Here is a 27,330-nt window from a genome sequence, read left to right as displayed (position 1 = left end):
AAAGTACATTTATATCCACATATTATAGATATATTTATCTTCCTTAGAATATTATTTACTTGCTTTAATGAAAGTTTAATTAAGAAATATGTAAGCTGGGTACCAATTTAAAAGGAGGAATATAAATAATTCGATGAGTCATGTCAATTATATTCTGAGGAAAAACTCCGAGGGTACACCTTGCAAGTGGCCTAGCAGAACAATACAGAGCAGGGCACAGGGGTCCATAGCTATGAAATCCACCCTTAGGCCCATTCGAATGTTAAAATAATTAGAATACCATTAGGCAAATTATGGAATTACTTTTCAATTTGTTTTTGTTTTTGTTTTTAATCTTTCTTTAGTGAAAGCTTTGCTCAGAATAACAGAATAAATGTGTGGCCAAAAAACTCGGCTCTCTTTCATAAAAATAGATAAGTGAAATGTCAACATTCACTGCCTGTCATTTCACTATTTCATCATTTATTACTTTATATATATTTTGTGGACTTGTGTATTAAGTCATATTTCAGGCACTCAGTTCTTGAAAATGTATATTGAATCAGATATCATAGATTTCATTTAGTCTTTTTTACTCAGGCAAGCTCTCTCTTCCAAATCATAGAGAATGAAAGACTGACTGTTGACTGCTCCACAGTAGACACCACATCTCAAACACAAACACATGCATCTTTTTTCACTACACGGCACACAGCACAGTACTTGGCACAGCATAGTCACTGACTGTGTTTGTCTGCTGACTAACACATAGAGGTAAATGGGAAAAACAATGCAGCACTACTTTGTAAAATGTTTCCAGGACCAGCCTCACGAGGGTGTGACTTAAGCAGTTGCACAGCTGCCGACACTGCTTAGGGTTTGATGCTCAGCTAATGCCATCCTGAAATTCCTAACAATTTTATCTTTAACTCATATTTTCTAAGTGATGTCTGATGGGACAATGGAGGATGTGTTGGAAACCTGAAGCCCCAGCTCTGGGCAAGGTCCAGCTTCTGATCAGGTGCCCACATCCAGGTCCTGCCTCTGGCCACCTCCCCACAGCCAGGTCCTGCCTCTGGCCACCTCCCCTCATCCAGGTCCTGCCTCTGGCCACCTTCCCACAGCCAGGTCCTGCCTCTGGCCACCTCCCCACAGCCAGGTCCTGCCTCTGGCTACCTCTCCACATCAAGGTCCTGCCTCTGGCCACCTCCCCACAGCCAGGTCCTGCCTCTGGCCACGTGTCCCCATCTCCAGGGATGTGTTTTCCCAGGCACACTCCCCTACTGTCTGCCATGCAGTCTTCCAAACCCTGCCCCCCTCTTGATTGCTGCCACCCTCCACCTGGGTTAAGTGACTGTGTTGACCTCTGAGCAGGGAGGACCGCATTCTTGGGTTGTCCTCTGTCTCCAGTGGGGGTCTGGACATGTGCACAGGAAGGGTCTAGTTTGGGTCCGCTAGCCCCGGGAGAAGCCATGTCTTAGTCTGGGACAAATTTCTCTCCCACCCCACCCAGGTAGCTAACAGTTTCTGGGAGGAGGTTTAAAGACCTTGGGGTTCTCCTGTCCACTGTTGTGTTGGGAAGGCCCCAGGAACCTGGGGGTGTCTTCATTCTCCCTGCAAGTATCCCCCTAAAGAGGAGTGCTCTCTGGGACATCTCAAGGCTAGGGACACCCTCTCTTCCTCCTTCCAACCTTTCTGATTTTGGGTTGTATTTTTCTGTTCTGGTCTACTGGAGACACCTTGAGAACTGGGGATGTGGCGGGGGTGGGGGCAGGTGGGGACTACAGGAAAAGAATTGTGCGATTTTGATGATTGCCCTAGCAGTTAAATGCTCCTATATTTGCATTTAAAAGTGGTGTTGAGCAACATAAAGATGAATGGTAAAGTTTGTGCTAATAATTTGAAATTTTACTTTTTCTTACTTAGAAGGACATTAAATGACAATTAAAAAGCACCATGACAAGTTGAGAGAGAGAAATTGCAGAAGGAAAAAGCTTTATATTTTAGTACCTTTAAGGGCCCTTTCCCCCTGATTTTTGAACAAAAGGTCCTGAAGTTTCATTTTTCACTGGGCATCACAAATTATGTAGCTGGAACTGACTCTTTTAGAATCCAAACGAAAAAGAAAAGTGCTGAGGAATACATGGAAGAAAAGAAAGGATATTTAATCTAAAGATGCTATGTGGAATTTCAGTCTGATTAAAAGGTCAGTAATTACTTTTCAATTTTTACAGTGAAGAGTATTTATTAAGTAGGAAGACATTTCACATTTTAAATAATGATCAGAATAATCTATCAACCTTGAAAATATTTTAGTTTAATTCTTATACATTCATGTTTTTACAGAGCTTATTAATATTCACTTTAAAATGAAAAAGGTTTTTAGAAAATATTAAGAAAATAAAACCCTAATGTTTAATAGTGACTGCATATGAATCAGTTATCCAAATCAATTTGTTCTGCAGATAGAAGTTAGTTAGTGAAACTAAATTAGCTTCCATTTTCAAAACAAAGAACTGCACTGAAAATGGGCAGACAATTTTCTGGACGTACGCCTAAACATAAAGTAGAGACTTACATCCTCTGATGGATACAGATTATGCAAACCATTCATAAGCACTTATCCTCACTGCTAACCAGGTTATTTTTACAGGATTTAAAATATTTTACTATACAACCTCTACCACTACTTTTCAATTTGTAGGGACAAATGCCATTAAAATTGTTAATGTAGTAGTAGGGGGCATCATAATAGCAATAAGATATTATTTTAGACTAAAGAAAATACTTAGTCATCTTTCCTGCAAAATGTGCAAATCAGAATTCCTCAGAGACGATGACTCTAAAATCCACCTGCTTAAAATCAAGTTTAGGATTAAACACATTTCTCTAGCAATGTGTGATCACCAAGAAAAACCATGATTGCTATTGTTGAAAATTCTGTTAAATATAGCACCAGAAGATTTAGTGAGCATGAAATTTAGTATATGCTAAAGAATGTATATGCAACAATATTTTCTTATTACTTTCTAGACAAATTCCTACTTAAATTTAAGGCTTTGCCGTTTTTATTCCCACTGCTTGGAAGTCTCTATATTCACAGGGTTTTCTCTTCAGCTCATGATCTGCTCAAGTGTCATGTTATCAAGAAAGGTAGTTTTGTGCTCCCTCTGCAGGATGCCCCAACCCCATTACTTGCAAATCTCTTACTGGGCTCAGCTCTCCTTCGTGGGACGCATCATCACTACACTGCTGATACTGAAAGATAAGATCCATAAAAACATGGACAGTGATAACTGTTTTCTTGTTTGTTTTTCTCCTTTATTTGATACATCTCTGGCACACAGAACAGTTCTTGGCAGGTAGTAAACATTCAATAAATATTTTTGATTAATAATTGGATAGATTAATGAATAAAAGATCATCAAATCATCTCCAATTCCTGTTAATGCAGCCAAAAGAGATTTACTAAGTTACAGACAATGTAGGTTGAGGATATTTTTAGTCTAATAACACAACATCTTTGCTCTCAAGAAGCTTACATATTCGTCAGGAAATCAAAATATTAAAAAATATGATTCTGATCCAGTGAGACAGAAGTGTGTACTATTGTGCATAACTGGGAGCAGTTCAATTTCTGCACTTGCTGACTGAGAGCTAAGCCACTGACCAAACGCAGGGAATTAACTGCTAAGTGCTAAGGGCCTTTTCTGTAGCATTCACTTACTCAAAGATGCATGCCACAAAAAGACATGAGACTTGGAAGTAATATGATGTATCTCAGTTGTAAAAATAAAGTTTACAATCATCTAGATGTCATTATAATTTAATATTTGGCTGGACCATAAAGTTATTTAGTTTTTTATTTTTTTAAAGATTTTACTTTTTCCTTTTTCTCCCAAAGTCCCTTGGTACATAGTTGTGTATTTTTAGTTGTGGGTCCTTCTACTTGTGGCATGTGGGATGTTGCCTCAGCATGGCTCGATGAGCGGTGCCATGTCTGTGCCCAGTATCCAAACCGGCGAAACCCTGGGCCGCTGAAGCAGAGCGCGTGAACTTAACCACTCGGCCACGGGGCCGGCCCCTGGACCATAAAGTTATTTAGTTATGATTAACTAGACTGACATTTCAATTATTTTCCATAAATAAAATATTCAGTGCACTTTTCAGAAGAGAAACACATTTCTTGAGGAGGTAGGAAAATTTTATCCTTCAATATAAGGTCTGTAGCTTTTCAATACGCAATTTTCTTATGTTTAAGAAATATAAAGATATAAATAGTACAGCATCTCTCAGTTTAAGTTACGGTTATTGCCTTTTTTTTTAACTTACGCCATTGGCTTGTATTCAGTGTATTTTTAGTAAGCATTTAAAACTTCTTTACTGATTTTTTTTTTACTTTGAATAGACTTGCACAGAATTTTAGCAAAAAGAATATTTGCTATCAAGAATTTTGAAAATACAGTCAGGACTGTGAGCAATATCCAGACATAAAACACATTAAAATATAGATGTAAAGGCAAAAGAATGTTCACAATGTCCCTAATTACCTACGCCAGCAATGTATGAAAGGTTGGCATTTGAAATAGACTGCATTTCCACAATGCAGTGAACTGGAAATCAAGTTTATAAATACATGGAGATTTCCTTTGATTTAAATCTATTTTCAGTGTCAGTTCAATTAATTATTGTTGCCTGAGCAAATATATGAAATCTGCAATCACAGTGTGAGCCTAAGGCGAGACCTATACAGAACAGTCACCCAATGGCAGAGACAGGCATGCTGAATGTATATCTTAAGAAGCCAACGAATTGGACAACCAGCTCCTGACAATATCGGCTTTAAAGACCCGTTAGCAGATATCAGAAGAATTGGTTTGTAATTTGGCACGTCTTTCACTTTGAACACGGTCCCTAAAGGCTTTTGCACATGTCAGGATACCTGCAAACACAATTTGTTTCAGGTCGACTATCCATGATTAACATTTTCCTCTACTGTCTGTGACCTGAATAATTACTTTTACTGAACTACACACTTAGTTTTTCTATCATGCACTGAGGATTAAAATCAAATGTGTTCTAGGTGTTGCCTTTCTAGTTTTGCTCTCCAAATGAGACACCTTTAAAGACTATTTAAATAAACTGTGAAAATAGAAGGCTGCAAATATAGCTCTTAGGGATTATAGAAGTCAGTTAATTAAGGTTTATTGCAAAGATTCCTAATTATGAGAGTCATAGTCTTAAACCTATAATCTTATTTATCCAACTAGAATCAGAATCATCAAGGAATGTTTCTCTTAACTACAGCTAAGTGGTTCTAAGTGATTTGGAAAAAAAAATTTTCTTTAACTTTTGTTTAATTGTAAACAGAGAGCAAACAATTAAGTCAGGGTTGTTTAATGTGGTTTCTTTAATATTTCTTGAATATGAGAAAAGACATATACATATAGTCGACTACATTAAAGAAAAAGCAATTCAATGCTAACTTCCTCTTTATCCTCATTTCCACACTTTTTGTACAGAGAGTAGTAAAAACACAATTAATATAATTGTCTATAGTTTTTGGTCTTTAATATTTTATTTCCTTACTCATTCAACTGTCACCCCATGTACAATATTATTATTCTGCTGATTTTCTTTTTTCCTTACTTGTGACCCTGATAACGCATCAGCATCTTCTGATAAATGGCTGACTCCCTAAGTTGTCTTGGTTGCTTTGCAGATATGCACTCATTTCTCCAAATTTTAGGTTAAACCTTTATTTCCTTCCTCAAATCCTGCTGTACCTCTGCAATATATCAGTCTCTTAGATGCTCTTGGTACGTTAGTCAGCAGCAGCTAATCCCTCAATTGCTTAACCTTTGCTTAGTTCCTTCTGCTCAGAATTCTTACCTTTCTCTAAGCCTCATTTTGCTTGGTCACGTTCTACTCATCTCTCAGAAAAGAGCTTAATTTAAATGCCAATTCCTGAGGAAGACCAGACCTCATCCTCCAGATCTGAGGAATATATGGGCTTAGCACCCTGGGCTTCCTCTGGGTGGGACTTATCACAGTACTAATGACATATTTGTCAAATGCTTTGTTTATTATCTGCCTCCCCACCAGAGTATAAGGTTCATAAGGGCTCACTCACCACTGTGTAAATGTTGAATAAATTAAAGATTTATGAATAGCACATATCATTTTTCCATTTTAGTATAAAAACAATGATATGTAACCTACAGATAATGAGTCAAATAATCTACTGTGGTCCCCTCAGTCCAACAAAATTATAATGTGTTATCAGATAATTCTGTACAGTGCCTCTCAAGTTGCTTCAAAGAGAATTTCCAAAGATACCCAAGTGGAATGAAGGGAAATCTCTTCCTCTACTTGCAACAGTAAACTGTTATCTTCTGAAGGCTGCCACACAATGATGACAGCTGAAGTTTGGTTCTGGGACACTCTAGTTTGTATAAGATCCTTTTTTACCCAATACTATGATCTGACCCTTTCTGATATGAAGAGTAACTGATACATCCACATATTGAATTATTTCATAATGTTACCCTTGTCTGGAGTATTTGCATTTTTAAAGATGTGATTTTCTAACATGATAATTTCAGGCACAAGGAAGAGGACCTTCTTGGTGACTCTCAAAATTATGACGTTGAGACAGTGGCTCATAAAGTGTCAGGCTGCTCATAACATTTTATTATGTATATATGTGGCAACATTTTAGTTCAGTTTAGGCCTTTATGTACTTTTCAAATAAAATTTAAATATATTTTGATTTATCACTATTTATATCTAAAACAAAGTTGAATTAAAGTAACAATAATTGTTTTATAATATTCTTAAACAAAGATAAATTGGGGAAGATTGCTTAATAATATTACTATTTCAGGGGCTAGCCTGGTGGCACAACGTTTAAGTTCCCACGTTTGGCTTCTCTGCGGCCCAGGGTTCGCAGGTTTGGATCCCAGGTGCGGACATGGCACCGCTTGGCAAAAGCCATGCTGTGGTAGGCGTCCCACGTATAAAGTAGAGGAAGATGGGTATGGATGCTAGCTCAGGGCCAGTCTTCCTCAGCAAAAAGAGGAGGATTGGCAGTAGTTAGCTCAGGGCTAATCTTCCTCAAAAAAAAAAATATTATTATTTCAGAAAGTATAATCTCAATATATGGACACTATATTTGATTTTGTGCTTAATATATCTTCTGTCCTTATAGCAATACACTTTTAATGAATTCCTTCATTTTAAAAGTGAAAAACAATTCACAGTCTATCCTTCTGATAAGCAGAAAACTAAATTAAATGAACTCTATTCTAATCCTAGAATGAAAGGCTGCTGTATTATATGAAATTATGTAAACATATTTGCATATCTATTTTATTTAAAGTGATATATTGTCTTTATCACCAAACACCAAACAATTGTTTATACTCTATAGGTAAGAATGATTGTACTGGATTGTTTTGTTTGTTTTTTGTGAGGAAGTTTGCCCTGAGCTAAAATGTGTGTCCATATTGCTCTATTTTGTATATGGGATGCCATCACAGCATGGCTTGATGAGCAGTGCACAGATCCATGCCTGGGATCCGAACCAGTGAACCCCAGGCCTCCAAAGTGGAGCACACGAACTTAACGACTACACCAGGTTGGCCCTGGATTGTATTTTTTACATTTTTATTTATTTTCTTATTTATTTTAGGAAGATTAGTCCTGAGCTAACATCTGCCACCAATCCTCCTCTTTTTGCTGAGGAAGACTGGCCCTGAGCTAACATCTGTGCTCATCTTCCTCTACTTTATATGTGGGACACCTGCCAGAGCATGGCTTGACACATGGTGTGTAGGTCCCCACCCAGGATCAAAATGGTAAACCCAGGGCCGCCGAAGCAGAACGTAAGAACTTAACCTCTGTGCCACTGGGCCAGCCCCTGGATTGTAATTTTTGATCAGGTGGCAGCAAAAAAGCCTTAGAAATAATCTGCTAATGCAGAGAGGAGCAGAAGATCCTGAAGCTATATTTGACATGATTTTGTTGACACTATGGGAAGGAAGAAAAAAAAAAGAGGAGACAGGAATTCCATTTTGAACAACTATAAAGCAAATTCTGTGATGTGGAGCTATCTGCTAAATGAAAGGGAAAGCTGCAAAGAAATATAAAGATGGTGATTGTACAGTACTATCTGGCTTTCCTTTATTTATTAGATGCATTTCTGAAGATTATCTGCAAAGTGAACTTATATGTAATATTTTGAATAAAATGGTCACATTCATTTCAACTACGTTTTCAGTAGAATATTAAACTTTCTTTCTGCACGTTTTACAGGTTCAGCAATTTTTTAAAACCTTTGTTTTGGAATAATTATTCCAAATTCCCAAAATTTTGAAAAATAATGTATAGTCAGTTCCCACACACCCTTTCCTGAGCCTCGTCCAGTGGTAACTACTTGCATAACTGTAGTACAGTATCAAAACCAGGAAACTAACATTGGTAAAATCCATAAGGCTCGTGTGTGTGTGTACCTCTATGCAATTTATCACATATGTAGCTTCGTGTAACTGCCACCACAATCAAGAGGGATAATTGTATTATCACCACAAGGCTCCCTCCTGCTCCCCCTTCATAGCCACATCCCTCTCTCCCTAATCCCTACTCTGGCCACCGCTAATCTATTCTCCATATCTATAATTAGGTTATTTTAAGAATGTTCTATAAGCGAATCATAGAGCATGCATCCTTTGGAGACTGAAATTTAAGGGCACTATGCTGACTGGAAAAGCCATTCAAGTTGTGTGTATCAACAGTTTGCTCCTTGTTATTGCTGAGTAGTATTCCAAGACTTTTGACACACTTATATTTTAAATGTCACCGTATACTGCCTTAATGTATGGTACAGGCTGAATTGCATCTCCTCAAAATTCATATGTTGAAGTCCTAACTCAGTACCTCAGAACGTGACTGTATTTGGAGACAGGGCCTTTAAAGAGGTGATTCAGTAGAATGAGGTCATGCAGGTGGGCTTTAACCCAATGCCATGGTACCGTTCCAAGAAGAGATTAAGACAGTCATGCACAGAAGAAAGACCATGTGAAGACAAAGCGCAAAAATGGCTATCTACAAGCCAAGGAGAGAGGCTTCAGAATGAGACCAACCCTGCTGACATCCTAATCTTGGACTTCCAGCCTCCAGAACTGTGAGAAAATAAACTTTTATTGTTTAAGCCACCCAGTCTGTGGTGTCTGTCATAGCAGACCTCGTAAACAAATGCAGTGTGTAAGAATAGTTTCATCTGTATAAATTTGTCTCACACTATGTGTTCACATACAACAATACTTCCTGCTATAAGACAATCACTTGTGTATCCACATAATTTATGAACGCTTCTCAAAGGGAGTTTTTAAAATCTCTGAAGCTTTTTCTGTATCATGCTCTACAATAAATTATGTTATCAGGGAATTAAAGAAAATATATACTTATAAAAATGATACGAGTATTCGTGCCTAACTACATTGCAGTAAAAATCTATAGTGTGATAAAGGGAACATTTAACTGAAAGCAAGTAGATATTTTAAGAAGACAGTTTAACTACTTTTTACAAACTGCACCTAAACAACAGAATTTGGGCACATTGCTGGATACTTTTTGCTGTTTTTTTTCAGAGTGGATCGTGGTTAAGCATGTTAGCTGCAAGGTTTTTACAACATAGAGAGGAATTATAATTAACATGAATTCTTACTATATGCTTTGAAATGGAAAAGGGATGGTAGCATAAGTGGGACAGCTCAATTTCAATTCATTTAGCAACATTTTATCTATGTCTGACATTTGCTGGCAAGTAATGTGGACTGGCTCATTAAGATACTGGTATAGGATTATACCAAAAACATAAGTGCATAGACATTAGAGAGAAGTATTGTATCTAATTAACCATACCACTAAGAAGCAATCCCAGAAGTATCTTTCTGCACCTGGGGAAACAATAAGAACAACCAGAAAGTCACCTCTGCAGTGTACAGAGTACACACCTGTACCTCTGCAGTGTACAGAGTACACACCTGTACCTCTGCAGTGTATAGAGTACACACCTGTACCTCGGCAAGTGTGGGTCCACCAGTGATATTACGCATCAAAAGGGAATCATGGGTCTGTGCTGAGAGAACAGCAGTGGAACTTACCGTCTTGATCCGTGGTCACTGTAATAGCTGTGAATGGCTTGGGAGAAAAACTCAACTCAGAAACTCCATTCATGGCTTCTATTTCAAAGGTGTAATTCACGTGAGACACAAAGTCAAGAACTATCACAGAATTGTTGATCAGGCCAGTATGTCTTGGGATGAAGCGGAGTCCTCCACCACAGTCCTCACACTGGCTGGTGTCTAAGCCACATTTCTTACAGATTATACTGTATGTGAGATCTTTTCTCCCTCCTGTGTCACTTGGTGGACTCCATTCCAAAATAAGGGCTGTTTCATTGATGTTAAAAATCACATTCCTAGGAGCTGAAGGTGGCCCTAGAGAAAAGCAATTAGAAAACAAATGTACATGTATAGGACAATGAATTTTGGTGTTAACTTGAAAACTTCATCAATAAACACTTGCTGGTCTTTTATATTAGTTCGAGGTCTTTCTTCTGATGAGATGTGATGGTTTTAATTACATGTTAATAATCATATCATAATTTTCAAAATTTGAAAAAAAATAGTAACATACTTATATAAAATGCATTGTATTCAGTCTTTCAGTCTTCATACTATGCTTGATGTGTAACTAAACCTCCCTTTCATTACCTTTGACAATCTCTAAGTATCTGTTTCTCACAGACTGAGAATAAATGACCACAAATTTAGGGCTGACAGACAGTTTGGAAGAAGAGGGAGAGAAAGGACATTGGAGGCAGCACAAAGGCTGTCACTCGGGCTTTGCCAATTTCGTGGGCTAAAAGAACTCTGCAGAAAGGAGAGAACTGGGTGTATATAAGAAACGGTAACTCAATTTATCTCGGTTAACTTCACCCCACACAAAGAAGTGTGTTCCTAAAAGCTAATAAAGAGACCCGCATAATCCTCTAAATTTGTCATCAAGACTGCATAAACCAAGCTGCTCATGGGTGAGAGAGAAGCATCTTCCCTCAGCCTTCTTTCCCACTATCTTCCCCTACGAATCACAATGCACAAAGCACTTAATATCCTTGAACTACTCCAGCCTTTTCTTAAAATTGTGTCAACAATCTTTTACACTTAGATCTGGGTCCTTGAGGCTCCAGTTTCATGTCACTCACTGAACAGATGGTCTACGAGGTGCCAGGCACTGCCCTATGCGCCGTACGTGAAATGTCACAGAATCCTTTCTGTAAGAGACTATGCTTATGACAGACATGTTGAAAAATAATTCACTGCATAAATAACTAATGAAATAACATTCCTGCTTAGTTTTAAGAAATCTATAGCTATTCTTTACATTTCTGCTATCAAAAAGATTTGCTTAGAAGATAGGCAGGAATTCTCTGTGACATTTTCTTCATAGAAAGAAATTCAAGCTCTGATATAGACTCCTCTGGGATTTCAAGATACAATCATTCATTCATTAAATAAAGATTTTTTTTAGCAATTACTATGTGTGCTAGATACTCTGCTAGATTTTCAGCTTATAGCGTGAATGTGACAGACATTAGTCCTACTTTCCTGTTACTTACATTTTAGTTGCATGGCTAAACACACATACATATAAACAGAAGAACAGAATTCAAATGATAATAAGTGTGATTATGAAAATGAAAAGGAGAGGAGCTGAAATAAAAACTCTGAGAAGGACCAGTCTGAGAAACATTCTGAGGAAGCCTCATGGAGGTGCTGAAGAGGACGTGCAGAGAGGTAGGAAGAATATTAGGCAGGTGTGTAGTTATTTAGTCAAGAAAGATCTTAAAATAGTCATAGTCACTGTGGCTAGAATGCAAAAGGAGGAAGCAAGAAGTGAGTTTTAAGGAAAAGGAAGGGGCTAGATGATGCAAGAATTCTGGCTCATTGGAACCAGTCTCGATATGTTTCTACGTAGAGCAGGAAGTAACCCACATTTTACGTATGGAAGTGAAGTGTTTTAAAGAGCTTTCTGACTGCAAAGTGGAATGATCCGAACGAGTCCAGGGACTTAGCAGTGAGATCTGTCACATGGTGCTAGAGTAGCAAAGCACTTCGTCAACCATCTAATGACTGTATTGGGAGTGAGATATCAAGAAGTGTTATTATATGTTTTCCTCTTTCTTTTTGCAGGATCCTGCTATCAGCAACCTGATGGGTAGGGACCTCAGCAACCTATATGTACACCACCTAAAGCGAGACCCAGAAATGGGACAGTTTTTCTAAAAGGGTTCTGCACACCTTGCTTTATGCCAATGGTTTATACCCTTTCAGGTTCTATAGAGTTACAGAAATGCCTGCGTTCACTAAGGAAGACATGAAAGGAATTTACAAACGAGAGCAGAGGGACAAGTGTGGCTTTCTTCTTCCAACCTAGATGTATGCCTGGGAGATAAAGATTCATTATCGTTACCATCATAATATCTTCCTACAGAACGACACATTCATGTTGTTGCTCTTTTATTTATAATGGAAAATAGGATTATTCACTTATATTTCCATGAACAGGAAAAATGTTATCAATTATGTCATGAGCATCTGCAGGTATACAACTGTCCACCTAGAGATACTTTAAAAAAACAAAAAAAGGCAGACACACTTCTCCCTCAAGGGCCCTCATACTAATTTGCATGACGATTAAATAGGTTTTTAATTGCTGTTAAATTATGCCGGCTAAACTGTGATTTCATGCAAATGTTAAGCTGTAATGACATGCAGTGAATCATTTACTAAGATTTAGAACTTGGAACAAAGAGAGACAATTAATTGTAATCCTCAGATTCAACTAAATTATGTGTCACTGGGCTTTTATGAATGTAGCGTGATTGCTTTGTTATCATTTATTAATTATACAAAGATTATGAGACACACTTGGAAAAAATTGTGGCAGCAATAACTCTTTTGGACACCTCTGTATTGCGAACTCCAAGGGATTTCCTTACATTGATTTTTTTTCTTTTAAGGAAACAAGCAATTCACACAGAAGAAAAGCGATCTCCACACTTCACCCCCCCAGTCTGGCTTCAGAAGAAAAGGGCAATTATTCTGATTTGCAGCTAGCTGTTTTTCAAGCCCATCAGATAATAAAGCTTACATAAAAACTACAATTTTATTTCTACTAGTTTGTCTGGAAAACACATTTTTAATCTTCTTCCTTTTTTTTTTTTTTGCTTCGATTTGGATTCGGCCTTTGCACTTTTAAAGAATAAAGAAACAGTGCTCTCACAGTGAGCTTACGGGAACCTTGTGGCAGTGCTGTCTCTTCCCCACCCGGGAAAGCACTGGGCCTGCAGCCCCTGTCTTCCTCTCCGAGTAGCAGAGGCCAGGTGGGCCTCTGTTTTGTTTTGTTTTTTTATGCTTGTTTTGTTTTAAGTTTTTTTTATGGAAAATGTTTTTAAGCAGAACTGTATTTCCCACAACACATCCGAGGCAGTTGCTCTAGCCCTACGAGATACCACATGGAGGATGAGTTCAGTGCCCACAGTAAGACTCCGCTGGCCGACTGACCCAAAACATTCTGCAGAACACCCTTAAAGAAAGGCTACACAGGAGGAGAAAACTGAGGGGTCATATTTCACTTACTGCACTGATTGCTGTAGGCTTCTATTTCATGTTTCTGATTAGAACTGTATTGACTCATAAACAAACAGGGGTCTTTTTCATATCGCCTGGAGAGTGACTATTCACCCAGAGACTCTATAGCTAATGGTGGCTTGCAGATGAATTTTTTAACATTAAGAACAATGAAACTTTTATCCAAATAATGGAGGATATCAAGTCATCAAAGGCTATTGATTACTACACTATATTTCACCAATTCTTAAGTTACCACCTGCCAATAATTTAAATGTTTGTTAATTTAATGGCAACCAAGACTGTAGTAGTACAGTTTCCTAATAAAAAGCAAATTCCTTCATATCTATGAGTTTAGAAATGAGAGAAAAATTTTTCTGTGTTAATATATGTCAAAGAGAACACTGAAAAATATACTGAACCATCTAGAGATGTTTAGCTATACACTTTTGTAAATGAGTAAATTGTAGAATTTACTAAAGAAAAACAAATACATATAAACAAATGAAAAAGTATATCTGCAGATTTTAATAGTATACTAAAAATTTAAGTTGTCAGATTTGCATACACATAATTTAAAACTCTAAAAGTCATTTCATTCTTTGCATTATCACTATTAATTTTTATTTTTTAGAATTTTTTTTGAGGAAGATTAGCCCTGAGCTAACATCTGCCACTAATCCTCCTCTTTTCTGCTGAGGAAGACTGGCCCTGAGCTAACATCCGTGCCCATCTTCCTCTACTTTATATGTGGGATGGCTGTCATGGCTTGACAAGCGGTGCATAGGTATGCACCTGGGATCTGAACCGGGGAACACTGGGCCACCAAAGTGGAACATGCACACTTAACCGCTGAGCCACCAGGCCGGCCACTCTCACTATTAATTTTAACTTATATCCATATCTATATCGTTAATCTAATATCCTTCCTATATAATCTTTGAAAACTGTATTTAATAGGAGTAGCTGTAAACAAAATTTTGTATGCTTCTCTAAACAACTTTGTGCTTTATAAGTTTTGTTCCTAAAATGTGTGTATATTTGGAAATGGATGACGAGTGATCACAAACTGGGGCTTCAACCTCACCATAGCGCAGGTTCTAAACTGATTTATTCACACAAAGAAATGAGGCCCAGGAAAGCACTGTAATTATGTTGAGGTCACGCGGGGCAACAGAGGTAGGATGATACCTAGGTCTTTCATGTTTAGATTTTCTTTTTTTACTCTACCATACTGTAATCATCCTAGAGAGGGAAAAAGTCTGGTAAATCAATTTAAATATTAAAAGTATTTTACAGAGCTTTGCTTAAAGAGACTCATCAAACATAAATTTTCAAGACACACAAATCAGTGAGCAATTTGTTGCCTTCCTACAACAGATTCCTTTTAATAATGTTATCTTAGAGCATTTAAAAATAATTTTACATACAGAAGAGAAATTCAAAATTGGACTGTCAAGGTAAATATTGCTCAAAATACAGCACATGTGCACTTCAAATCCTTTTCATTCCACATCCTCTCATTTTCTTCAATATTATTGCACCTACTTGAGTAACTAAATTTATGTCTAAAATTAAGACTTGTCATCCATTAATGTTTTCAGAGTACTGTGAATGAGGACTTAGATAATTCTTTTTAGATTCTCCACAAATTCTTAGTCATCCTCATGTTCCAATTTAGGTGTTATTCCTTTGTGACACTTTCCTATTGTCCTCAGGCAGAACTGATCACTTTTTATACCTCATAGGAATATACTAAAAAAATATAGCCAACATTTTTGAATACTCATTTTGTTCTAAGGCATATACTTAATATTTCACACGATTTATTTCATTCTCTTATCACAATAAATCTATAAGGTAGTTATTGATATCTCCATTTTATAGAAGAGGTGGGTTGATGCTTACCAAATGTACATATTACACTGGAATATTTGTATTCATGTACACAAGTCTATCCTGGTCCAGCCTGATCCCAAGGTGATATGTGCTTTAACTAAGGGAATGAATAGAATGCATGGCTTTGTGCAGTCTTCCAAGAGTTATTTTTTCACACCGTTCAAATTTTGACAAATACTGGAGAGTAGAGAGTTCAAGGTTATAATCTTTGCAAGAGCCTGGTATTATTGATTAAGGATAGATCCACATGATTTGAAAATCACTTGAGAAGTGGAAGAGGATGTTCATATTACGAAAATGAGATGAACTAATTAAGAACTATAGCAAAATGGGCAGCCACCCACGTCACACCCATTTAGAAGGAATAGAAGCTTCTCAAAATACAGTTCTGGGGACACTCTAAAACCTGTAAAGCAAACATTTGTGGCTAAAAATTTCTATGCTACAGAGCACGGACAAAATTTTACCTTGGGAAAATTCCAAAAAATAGTTAACTATCCTCATCAATCCAGAAAAAGAACTCATTATAATCTCACAGAATAACTAACTGTAACAATTGCAGAATTGTGTTATAGCTGTGTAGGCCAAGAGGTAAAGGGCAAAACCACAAGCAGGATAAAAGCACCCTAAAATACAAATGAAATGATGAGCAGTCTGGCCTTGGGTCTTTTGAGTCAAATATCATCCAGTTTCTCTAATACTATGAAAAAAAAAATCACAGATACCTACATACCACACTTTCTGTGTTTGAGTTAATTATTTTTAATTAAACACTCATTAGAAATGAAAAGAGTAATATGAAGAGCCTAAGCACTATCATAATTTGGGAGAGAAAAGCAAAACAATAAATGCATATATTAAAGCAAATTAGTAAACCTTTCTCAAAATGCATCACATTGTAGGGTAATTATGAATGCTCTCTTTCCAAATATGGATGCTTCTTGGTAATTGGTCTGTCGTGTACAAGTAGATGATACTGAATGGGACGATTCTCTCTGAATTCCAACTGTGAAAGCCAGGAACAGCACTCTGGCAGCAAGCAGTAACTCAATTCTTCAGCATCAGCACAATGACACTTAATACCTCTTCCTATAGAGGAGCCTCTCCCAGGTGATTTGGTAAAAGAACCTTGGCTGAAATAAAAATTGAAGTATTTGTATTTAGCAAACTCTATGAAGCTCAAGTGACTTCTTACATCAGTGATTCATAGTGGGGAAACTGGGATTCATTACATACAGGTGACTATTCTGTAAAGGGCCGTTTTAATTTTAAAATATACCATTGCAATACACAGAATGAATATTTAGAGTTATTTTCTATGATAGGACAAGCCTGCTAGAAGTAATAAAATCCATCTTTGTAGTTTCTTCCTTTCTGGCCTCTGAAAAATTGTGGCTGCTACCTTGTGTTTACAATGCACCACCTAAGCAATTAGTTGCACTTTCCTATTTCAGTTGTGAGATGGAAAAGGAAGGAATCAGAATGGTTTTCTCCATGCAAAATGAGCCTAAAAAGACAAAGAGAAAAAGAACCACAGAAAGGGGCGAAAACAAAGGACAGAGAGCAAACAGAGCAGGGGACCTGGATGTGAGCATGATGTACCACCCAGAGCAGGGAAACCTGAGTGGGGCAGCTTAAATGAGGAAGAACATCTCTCCTGCTGCATCTCAATGCACTGTTTGTTCTACTCAAAATAAGAGTGAGAGAGGAGTCACCCCTGATGGCCTAATGGTTAAAGTTCTGTGTGCTCTGCTTCAGTGGCCTGTGTTTGGTTCCCAGGAGCAAAATTACACCATTTGTCTGTCATTTGCCATGCTGTGGCGGCTCACTTAGAAGAACTAGGACCTACTACTAGAATATACAACTATGTACTGGGGCCTTGGGGAGCAGAAAAAAAAAAGAGCGGAAGTTTTGGCAACAGATGTTAGCTCAAGGCAAATCTTTCCCAGCAGGAAAAAAAAAATCTCAAGGAAAAAAAAATAAGTAAGAGTGAGAAGATAATGACTTTCTCAAGTGGTCCATTATTCCAGCAAGGAAGAAGCCATGTTTTACAATGTTAGCCTTACAGCAAAAAGAACTTCAACTTTTACACCTTCATCCCAATCACTGTCACTGTGCATCAAATACAAAGACACAGAGACATATTTGCCTGTGTGTTAAGAATGAAGTTGGAAGAGACTGTTTTACCCACAAGGTACTTAATTACATATTTAGATGAAAAAAAAAGTGAAATCCTTAATGATGTGCATTAGAATTACCCACATATGATTTACATTTTATGTTTTGAACTTTTCTAAGTAGATAAGACAAGTTTGCTGAATGTGTTAATCTTCCAGCACTTGTTCAGTAGCTTAAAAAAAACAATCCTCCGATTGATTTAAACACATGAGAAACAGAGTAAAAACGCCATGGCCGCTGAGCTACATTTTGCCTGTCTTTTCACGCATCCATATGTTAGACTCTCACTTCAATTCTCTCGCTCCTTTCATGTTCTCTGCCTTCTCTGCTCGACAAGTACTTTCTTAGTAACTCTATCTTCCTGTTTCGTCAACCTCGGTGATGTTTTTCTCCTCTGGCCTGGAAAAGCCTTAAACAGTTATGATGATAACAGATGTCCTGGCAGGCAGCAGGGTCTCCTGTGCTCTGAACTGCTCTCAGAGGCAGCCCGAACTGACCAAGACCTGACATTGTGGAGTGTCCCCCCAGCTCATCCTTAAAAGCATGGAACACACATTAATGAGTCATCTGAGAAATGAAATAAAGAGTTTATGAATTAGATTAAAATACTAGAGAAAACATTTCAGTGCTTCATTTTATATTTCTAACACCCAATTTTTTTAATAAATTTTGCAGTTTACGCAAAAGGATCAGATCAATTTTAAAAAAATCAAAAAGGCCCAAACTTACAAGTATATTGCTGCCATAACTGGATATTAGAACTGTTCGAGAGACTCTAAAACAATTAAAATTGGAGAGGGAGATAAGGAAATGAGCCGAGGTGGATGAGGAGACTGGGGTAGAAAACAATAAAGTTGGCTTTTGCAGGTTGAGCTAAAATTATTAATTTATTCATTCATCCTATATTTACTTAGTACCTAGTATCTGCCAGGTACTATTAATGTTGGAGATGATGGCAAAGAAAGAACACCTCTGATCCCATGGCTGTTGTAGTCTGGTGTGGCTAGAATGAAGTGCGTATACAAATAAGTCAGACATTTTCAAAGAGTGACACAGTCCATAAGAAATAAAATGTGTTATTAAAAAGAGTAACTGGGATGGATTATATTTTTGAATAAGTGGCTAGGAAATGCCTGTCCTAAAAGCTGACATTTGAGCCTGAAAAGAAATCAGCCATAAGAAGACATGGTGGAAGAGCATTTTAAGTAGAGGAAACCACTGGCACCAAGGACGAGGACAAGTTGAGCGTCTTGGAAGTCCATGAGTTTAACAACCAAGGAGAGCAAGATGTAAGGTCAGAGAGGTGCAGGTTTCCATAGGACACACAGGTTGTCAGATCCCAGAGTTAACTGGCTAGACTTAGGAGAGAAGCCAGAATATGAAGAAAAATATGGGCACCATCTATTTACAAATGATATTTGAAGCCATGAGAAAGAGAACCTATGAAAATACAAGAAGGAGAAGAAAGAAAAATGAGGAAAATTAATGTTTAATGGGTGAGCAAAAGAAGAGAAACCATCAGTGGTGACAAACACAATAGTCAGAAAATTAAGAAGGTGAAGGGGAGATTGCAATGTCTTAGAAAAAAGGGAACAGGTGTTTCAAGAAAAAGGGAGTGATCAACAGAGTTATGTATCATGAATAACAGGATAAAAATGTTTCTAACACAAAATGGCAAAGATCATTGGTGAGTTTTCCTTATACAGCTGATTTGAAGTGATGGAAGAAAAATCTGATTGCAGTAGAATGAAGAGCAAAAATCTGAACGCAGTAGAGTAAAAAGTAAAAGTGAAGAAGTAGCCACAACCAATGAAGACTGCTTTTCCAAGGCGTTTGTTTTGGAGGACTATACTCAAAGATTGTGAGAAAGGAGTTAGTGAAACAAAATGTCAGATAAGAAAATTAACAATTACAGCCAGGCGCAATAGAAGACTGAAGGATCACAGCACCCCCACAAGTAGCTTTGAATATGAGGCATCTTTTTTGTTTTTTAACTGTAGCCAATTGAAACACTTAAAAAAATTTATGTGGAGACGTCACTAAAGACGACATACAGATGGCAAAAAAGCGTATGAAAAGATGCTCTACATCACATGTCATCAGGGAAAGGAAAATTAAAACATCAGTGAGATATCACTACACACATCAGAATGGCCAAAATCCAGAACACTGACAACAGCAAATGCTGGAAAGCACGTGGAGCAACAGGAACTCTCATTCATTGCTGGCGGGAATGCAAAATGGTAGTTTGGTGGTTTCTTACAAAATTAAACATACTCTTACTATGTGATCCAGGAATCTTAATCCTTTGTATTTACCCAAATAAGTGTGAAAACTTATGTCCACACAAAACCTGCACATACATGTTTACAGTAGCTTTATTCATCATTGCCAAAACTGGGAAGCAACCAAGATGTCCTTCAGTAGGTGAGTGGATAAATAAATTGTGTCATGTCCAGAGAATGGAATATTATTCAGCACTAAAAAGAAATGAGCTCTTCAGCTGTGAAAAGACGTGAAGAAATCTTAAATGCATATTACTCAGTGAAAGAGGCCAATCTGAAAGGCTGCATATTGTATGATTGCAACTATATGACATTCTGGAAACAGCAAAACTATGGAGACAGGAAAAAGATCAGTGGTCACCTGGGGCTGATGGAGGGAGGAAGGGATGAACAGGTGGACCACAAAGGACTTTTAGGGCAGTGAAAATCCTCTGTATGATACTATAATGGGAGGTACATGTGATTATACATTTGTCCAAACCACAGAAGGTATAACACCAAGAGTGAACCCAACTGTAAACCATGGACTTTGGGTGATTATGATGTGTCCATGTAGGTTCACAGACTAACAAATGTAGCACTCTGGGGGGGGAGATGTTGATAACAGGGAAGAAAGGTATATGGGAAATCTCTATACTTTCTCTTAATTTTGTTGTGAATCTAAAACAGCTCTAAAAGAATAAAATCTTAAAAAAATCTTTATGTGAATAAATCATATATTTCATATGTCTCAAGATTATGAAACTAAGAAAGACACCGGGCCAGCCTGGTTCACACATTCCACTTTGGCAGCCCGGGGTTCACAGATTGAGATCCTGGGTGCGGACATGGCACCACTTGACAAGCCATGCTGTGACAGGCGTCCCACATATAAAGTAGAGGAAGATGGGCACGGATGTTAGCTCAGGGCCAGTCTTCCTCAGCAAAAAGAGGAGGATTGGCAGCAGATGTTAGCTCAGGGCTAATCTACCCCCTTCCCCCCCCCCCCAAAAGACACCTACCTCTACAGTGAAAACCCAAAGAAATTATAAAACTCTTAATGGTGCAATCACATTTTCAAGGGTTGTTGTTATTGTTTTGATGATGGTGCTAAGGAGCAGGGGCAGACTCTCTGAAGTCATTAAAATCATATCATTTATATGATCATGGACTACACTTATCTATGAAATCTTTCTCTAGTAGGCAACCTACTGGCCAAATGCCTTGGTTTATCATTTCCAACATTTTAGTCCTTCATTTTCTTTTAAACTCATACTTTCAAAATCTCCCCGTCTCTGATACTAAGGGAAAAAAAGCCTCCTTTTAAATCCCCAGGAGATTCTCTAAAAGCATAGTTTGAAATTCTAAGACTGAAGAAACACCCAAAAGTGATGGGATTCATTGTTTACCTCACTCAAATCCTCAGTGTTAGATAATACACTACTGGAATAACGGTAATAAAGAATGGCTGATTCATAGATGCATAATCTAGAAGGTGAGGGAGTTGTATCTATCCAAATTTGGCTATTGTCTGCAGTTAATGTAAGACTAGAAAGATTGACTGCTTGCTTTTTGGCCTCAAAAGTTCAAATCTTGGTAAACTTACCCTGGGTCCTCTTAAGACTAATTGTTCAATGACCTCATACTTGTCATTTTTCTGATTTTTCTTCCCCAAAAATCTAACCTTCTCATTTTTAGGAGCCATGATACATTGGAGTTTAGTTTACAGCTCTTACTTTTTCTGCATATAATGTGATAACTGCTAGGGTCTCTCATCTATTTAGAGCATAATTCAAAAAACTTTACTGATATCAGATAGGCATAGAGGTACAGGACAAAATATTTTGTGAAAAGTTCTTAAAAATTCAGTACATTATTTTTTTTCAGTTTATATAAATGCAAATAATGGAAGCTGTGAGCCCAATATAAAAGTACCAACATAAAGTATTTAATGGTTTGAATACTAGCTTATCAGAAACTATTTCAAAATGAGTCATAAGAAAACAGCTTTACGTATTAAATAACCATTTACGTAGCACCTAGTATGTGCTAGGTATTGTTCTTAGCACTTTTCAAATATTAACTTATTTAATCATTGTAACAACAGAATGTGGTAGGTACTGTTATTACCTACCAGTGCAATGGAAGCTAAGGGAGGTTAAATAATTTTCCCAAAGTTAAACAGCTAGTAAGCACCAAAACCAAGATATACACTCAGATAATTAGGCTCTAAAAGATGGTGAACTTACTAGCACGCCATGCTGAGTCTTTGCTAAACCATGGCATAGCAGTCCTCAAGGAAGCAGAGAGAAGCCTTGAGTGGGGAGCCGCCTGAGGCTGCACTGGGAGACCTGACTGAAGATTTCACCTTTTTGGGGGGTTCTGTCTTTTAATCCCTGCTGGCCACACAGCATGCTGGTCCCTGTCTACAGCTCTGCCCACTTAGTGTAGCTGCTTCCACTTAGTGTAGCCACAGCAGGCTGCCATTTTAAAAACATAATTTACCATACCAAGAGTAAGAATAAGAAAATTTTTTAAAAAAGAAAGAAAATCCAAGAAACATAAAACATTTAGCTGATAAATGCGCATATTTGATTCAACCATGACTGACTAGTTTACCAGGTTCATAGACCTTGTTCATCCCATATTTATTTCCTTAACTAGTCTCTCACTCCAAAGATCTGTATGCTTTTCCAACTATCTATTCTGCTACTTCACTGAAGGTTTATACTGATGGGAACCAGTTTATCCCTTCAGCTTGTTAATCATCTATTTACGCTCTCCTAACAAAATGAAAACAGGAGATTCTCTTCTGTCACTCAGCTCGGGAGCTCCACTCAGTTTCTGAGCCACGCTGTGAGGGGTACTGGCTTGGCAGGACTGCAGCCATCTGAACCACCACCAGCTGCTCAAGCCGCAGCATGCTGTCCACAGTGTCACAGAATCATGTACAGCAAGCGTGCAGGGATTACACACATATAGTAAGAGCAAGCTTTTCCGACTCAAAACGATTTCCACAATACCTAAGAAATTATATTTAGAATTTTCTTTTTCCTATTTATAAATTTAAAATATGTTCCTAGAGAAAAAAATATCGAGGCAGTAATTTCCCAGGCTACAATTTTCTGAAGAAAGTAGTCACTCAGCATTTACAATCAGAAAGTAAAAGTTACATTACTAATGAACGTGTTCCATTTCTACTAAACGTGTTCTATAAAAATATTTTATATCAAAGTCTGTAATAATATGAACTGCATCAGTTAAAAGAAATGGGACATCTCCATTGTCTTTAAGGAATATGTGGCATTTCACAATTCTCAACCTATTTTTGCCTCTATGGAATTACATAAGATAAGTTATATTTTGGCACCAATTCATCAAAAATAAGGGGAAATTTTCACTATATCATTTATGAATTTAACAAGACTTTATAACTATTGAGGTGACACTTTACTTTTTGCATTACTTAACAATATATTAATATATTCACTTTTATTTTAAAAACTGTACAGTTATTTCACAATCGTTTAATAATAGAATACAAATAATTTAAAACTCTCAGTGCATGCATTAAAATGAACTTCACTTAGATTTAATATTCTATTTGTTCCAACCCAAAAATTGGAGAGAAGGTGAGAAGTGAAATATGGACAAACTCAAAAATACTTTCCTTTAAAGACAAACTCAACCTTTTCTGCATAACAGCAGCACAATGACTTTTAAAGCTCCCTCTGGAAGCCCCCCACACAGTAAACTTGATGGTCCTAAACTGATGTGCCTTAAAATGCTCAAGGGATGAAGCAAAGAACAGAAGTTTTGCCTATAAATTCTCAGGTAGCCTTAAACTGCTGTAGCTTCCTAAGGACAGATCATGGCTAGGGAAAATGCACAGGGCCTCAAACCAGTGCTAGCACTTGCATGTCAAGGATCAATGTGAATTCTGAGGAATAAACACATTCTTCGCAAGCAGACGAAAAGCAACTATGCTGAGAACAAAGAGAAACTTTTTCCTTGACTGTTATCAAAGACAAATAGCACCAACAGTACAGGATTTTACATATCTATATTAAAAAAATTTAGGATGAAGAGACCAAAAGCGCTGGAAACAGGATTCCCAAATGCAAAATGTATCCACTTACTGGTACACGCCATGGAAGCTGGGTCTTTTTCAGCTCGGAAGTAACCCTTCTCACACTGACAGACAGAAGTTGCTTCCATGTACGTTAAACTGTGCGGAGGGCACTTAGAACACTTTGTGTTCCCGGCAAATGCTTTATAGAATCCTGGTCTGCAAGCTGGAAAAACAGGAGAAACAATTTTTTGTTATTACTGCTAGAGTTCTTTTATTTGTACATGTACGACATATTTTAATTTATACTCACTTTGGATCTCAGAGTTCAGTGTCACACATACACAGAAAAGTCAATAGTATATGTTAATATTAATTAATGAAATTAGTCATTCACAATTAGTAATACACTGTGACTTCACATGTTAGCTGAGGTTGTTAATTTTAAAAAGCACACCTGAAACACACACACACAAAATTACAGTGCTTAGCAAAGTGTGGGGGTGCCCATACCTGGCAGTAAGAAGATGACTTTGTGTATTTCTGGGAGATGATATTAAATTACATCGAATCACACTGTTTAAAATGCATTTATGTTCCATTTCTCCCTCAGTTCTTCCGCATACCAAGGAGAAAGCCCCAGTGTGGTGCTGGTATATCTTTAACACCCTTCTTACTGGTGGAATTTTCTTTTAACAAAATGAGAGCTGACCTTAGGCTCAGAGACTTTCGCAAGGTCTAGCTATAGTTTGATAACATTGTTTTATTTTTATTTTTATGGCTTTTTTTCTGTTTATTATATTGAAATAAATTAATTTAAAAATTTTGAATTAAGTAAAAAAGTGGGTAGATAAAATATTAAGTAAATAAGGTTTGCATATATGCTATAAACATATGGCAAAAATCATGAAAATTGTATGCAAATGATTAAATTTTCACAAAAAATCATGAAAATGAAGTGTAAATGACTAACGTTACATGATGGAATATTTTATTGAAACTCATTTTCTCTTTGATAAATCCATGTTGTCATTTTCACAGGAATGGAAGATTTAGAAAAAAGGCTCCTGTGTACATATGCATCCACGGTCCTGAACGGTGGGGCTTAGCTGCTCTCGTCTCAAAGAAAAACCACTGCTGGTCACTTTCTAAATTAATGCTGTTCTACAGCACAAAGGAAGAGCAATTTTCCAGTGACATATTATTTTAAAACATGTTTTAACAAACTGTTATAACCCAACGTGTTTTTACAAAATGCTTTATTTAAAAACATACAAGAATCCTAATTCAACAATAACGAACCTATTGATAAGACTTCTTCTATATATCCAGGAAGAAAAGAGAAAAAAATGCCATTTAATTTTTTTGAGGTAAATTTAATTCCTACTTAAATGAGTCCCAATAAAATTCCATTTAGACATGAGAGGATGAACGTTGTGTAGATCTGAATGACGGCAGCTCCATTACCAGTGTGTGCCGTGCACCACTGACTCTCACCCTCCAGCAGGCACAAAGCATGAGAGGAGGGACACACACGCACACGTCTGTATGCAATAACTGTATTATGTTTGATAGTTTATGTTTGCTTTTATAACAATACTTTTCATAAATAATCAAACAATTCAAGAGAAGTAAAATGATCAATTCTGTACAAATTACTATTAAAAAGTTGGTTTCAATATAAATGAACTGATGAGCGGTAACACATAAATATCAACAACACTCCCTTCTCTAATTTGCTGATAAATTAATTAATACTATATGGCTAATCAACAAAAACACTCTGTCATCAAAATATTTCTCTAAGCCTGTCAAAAATTCAGAGTATGTAAATAATATATAATTAAACCCACTAATATTTTCAGAAAATATTCTTTAAAAAATATTTAATTTCTAAATTTAATCTTATGACATAGAGTTACAAGATACTATAAGATATGCAATAAAGCCATCTTATATATATTTTGTCAATAAAATCATTATTTCCTACTTAATTATGCATTTTAAAAAAACTGAAAATATTCCCTAGAATACATTTGTAATACTTTGCCAAATAATTTTAAATGTTGAACCCAACTAGAAATTTAAATATCTTTATGTGATTTATTATAATATTTATAAATCTAATAAACCAATCAATCTACAGAGAATGTACAAATTTAAGTGGAGAGCTTGCATTCTGTGTATTCCAATGTTAATTTAAATACTATTATAAAGGGCTTTTAAGTCACCTTTTGAAATAAGACTATTTTGAAATTAACTAGGAATGTGTATACTATAGGACTACACTGAAGTTTACTACACGCACCTATAGATACAAAATATAAAACCTACAGACATACACCTATAGATATAAGACACAAAACCTACAAGACACATAGACAAGAGCCATAAATATTTTGCTTTCTTTCTGTTATCAGCCATTCAAATCTCAGCCATAAACATTGTTTAGCATATAAAGTACCCTGCTTATAATTTAATTTTGTGCAGCAAAACATTGTTACCTTTTATTTATTTTCTTTGGTAACTAGAAAACAATAATTTAAATAATTTCATATCTGAAGTGTTTTCAGCTAATTTGTCACCTTCCTTTAGAATCTTCTTAGAATGCCTATAAATCTCTTAAAATACTTAGAATAGCTTAGTGATATTCAAAGTGCTGCTAACTAGTCTCTCAACACCCATTCTTGCCCACTTTAATCTCTTCTGTAGACAGCATGTTCTTTTAAACCTGCTCTGCCCAACAGTGATATAAAGTGAGCCATACATACATAATTTTACATTTTGTAGGAGCCACATTAAAAAACTAAAAAGAAACAGATGAAATTAATTTTAATAACATATTTTATTTAACCCAATATGTTCAAAATATTATTTTTGGGCCAGCCCAGTGGCATAGAGGTTAAGTTCACACGTCCCACTTTGGCTGCCCAGGGCTTGCCAGTTTGGATCCCGGGTGTGGACATGGCACCACTTGTCAAGCCATGCTGTGGCAGGCATCCCACATACAAAGTAGACTAAGATGGGCACGGATGTTAGCTCAGGGACAGTCTTCCTCAGCAAAAAGAGGATTGGTGGCAGATGTTAGCTCAGGGCTAATCTTACACACACACACACACACACAAACATAAAACAAGAAAAACTACAAAAAATATTATTTCAACACACAATCTAGCTATTGAAACATTTTTCATTTTTTGAGGTTTTTTTTTTTTTTGTACTAAGTATTTGAGATTTGATATGC

The 27,330-nt window shown here is 36.8% G+C and overlaps 1 protein-coding gene across 7 annotated transcripts in view; it reads right to left on the bottom strand.

Moving 5' to 3' along the window:
• Nucleotides 1-27,330, bottom strand: part of EPHA6 (EPH receptor A6) — a 792,264-nt gene that overhangs the window by 412,824 nt on the left and 352,110 nt on the right. For 6 of the 7 annotated variants that reach the window (XM_070508536.1, XM_070508537.1, XM_044771750.2 and 3 more), the window contains 2 exons: nucleotides 24,157-24,312; nucleotides 10,146-10,481 (listed from right to left, as the gene is read on the bottom strand). In XM_070508536.1, coding sequence (XP_070364637.1) covers nucleotides 10,146-10,481; nucleotides 24,157-24,312 — 492 coding nt within the window. The remainder of the gene's footprint in view (nucleotides 1-10,145; nucleotides 10,482-24,156; nucleotides 24,313-27,330) is intronic. The other variant, XM_070508539.1, reaches the window with a different exon arrangement.

Source organism: Equus asinus, chromosome 5, assembly GCF_041296235.1.
Source record: "Equus asinus isolate D_3611 breed Donkey chromosome 5, EquAss-T2T_v2, whole genome shotgun sequence".
Taxonomy (NCBI): Eukaryota; Metazoa; Chordata; class Mammalia; order Perissodactyla; family Equidae; genus Equus; species Equus asinus.
Note: the sequence above shows the minus strand (reverse complement) of the source record. Positions and strands in the feature narration are given on the sequence as shown.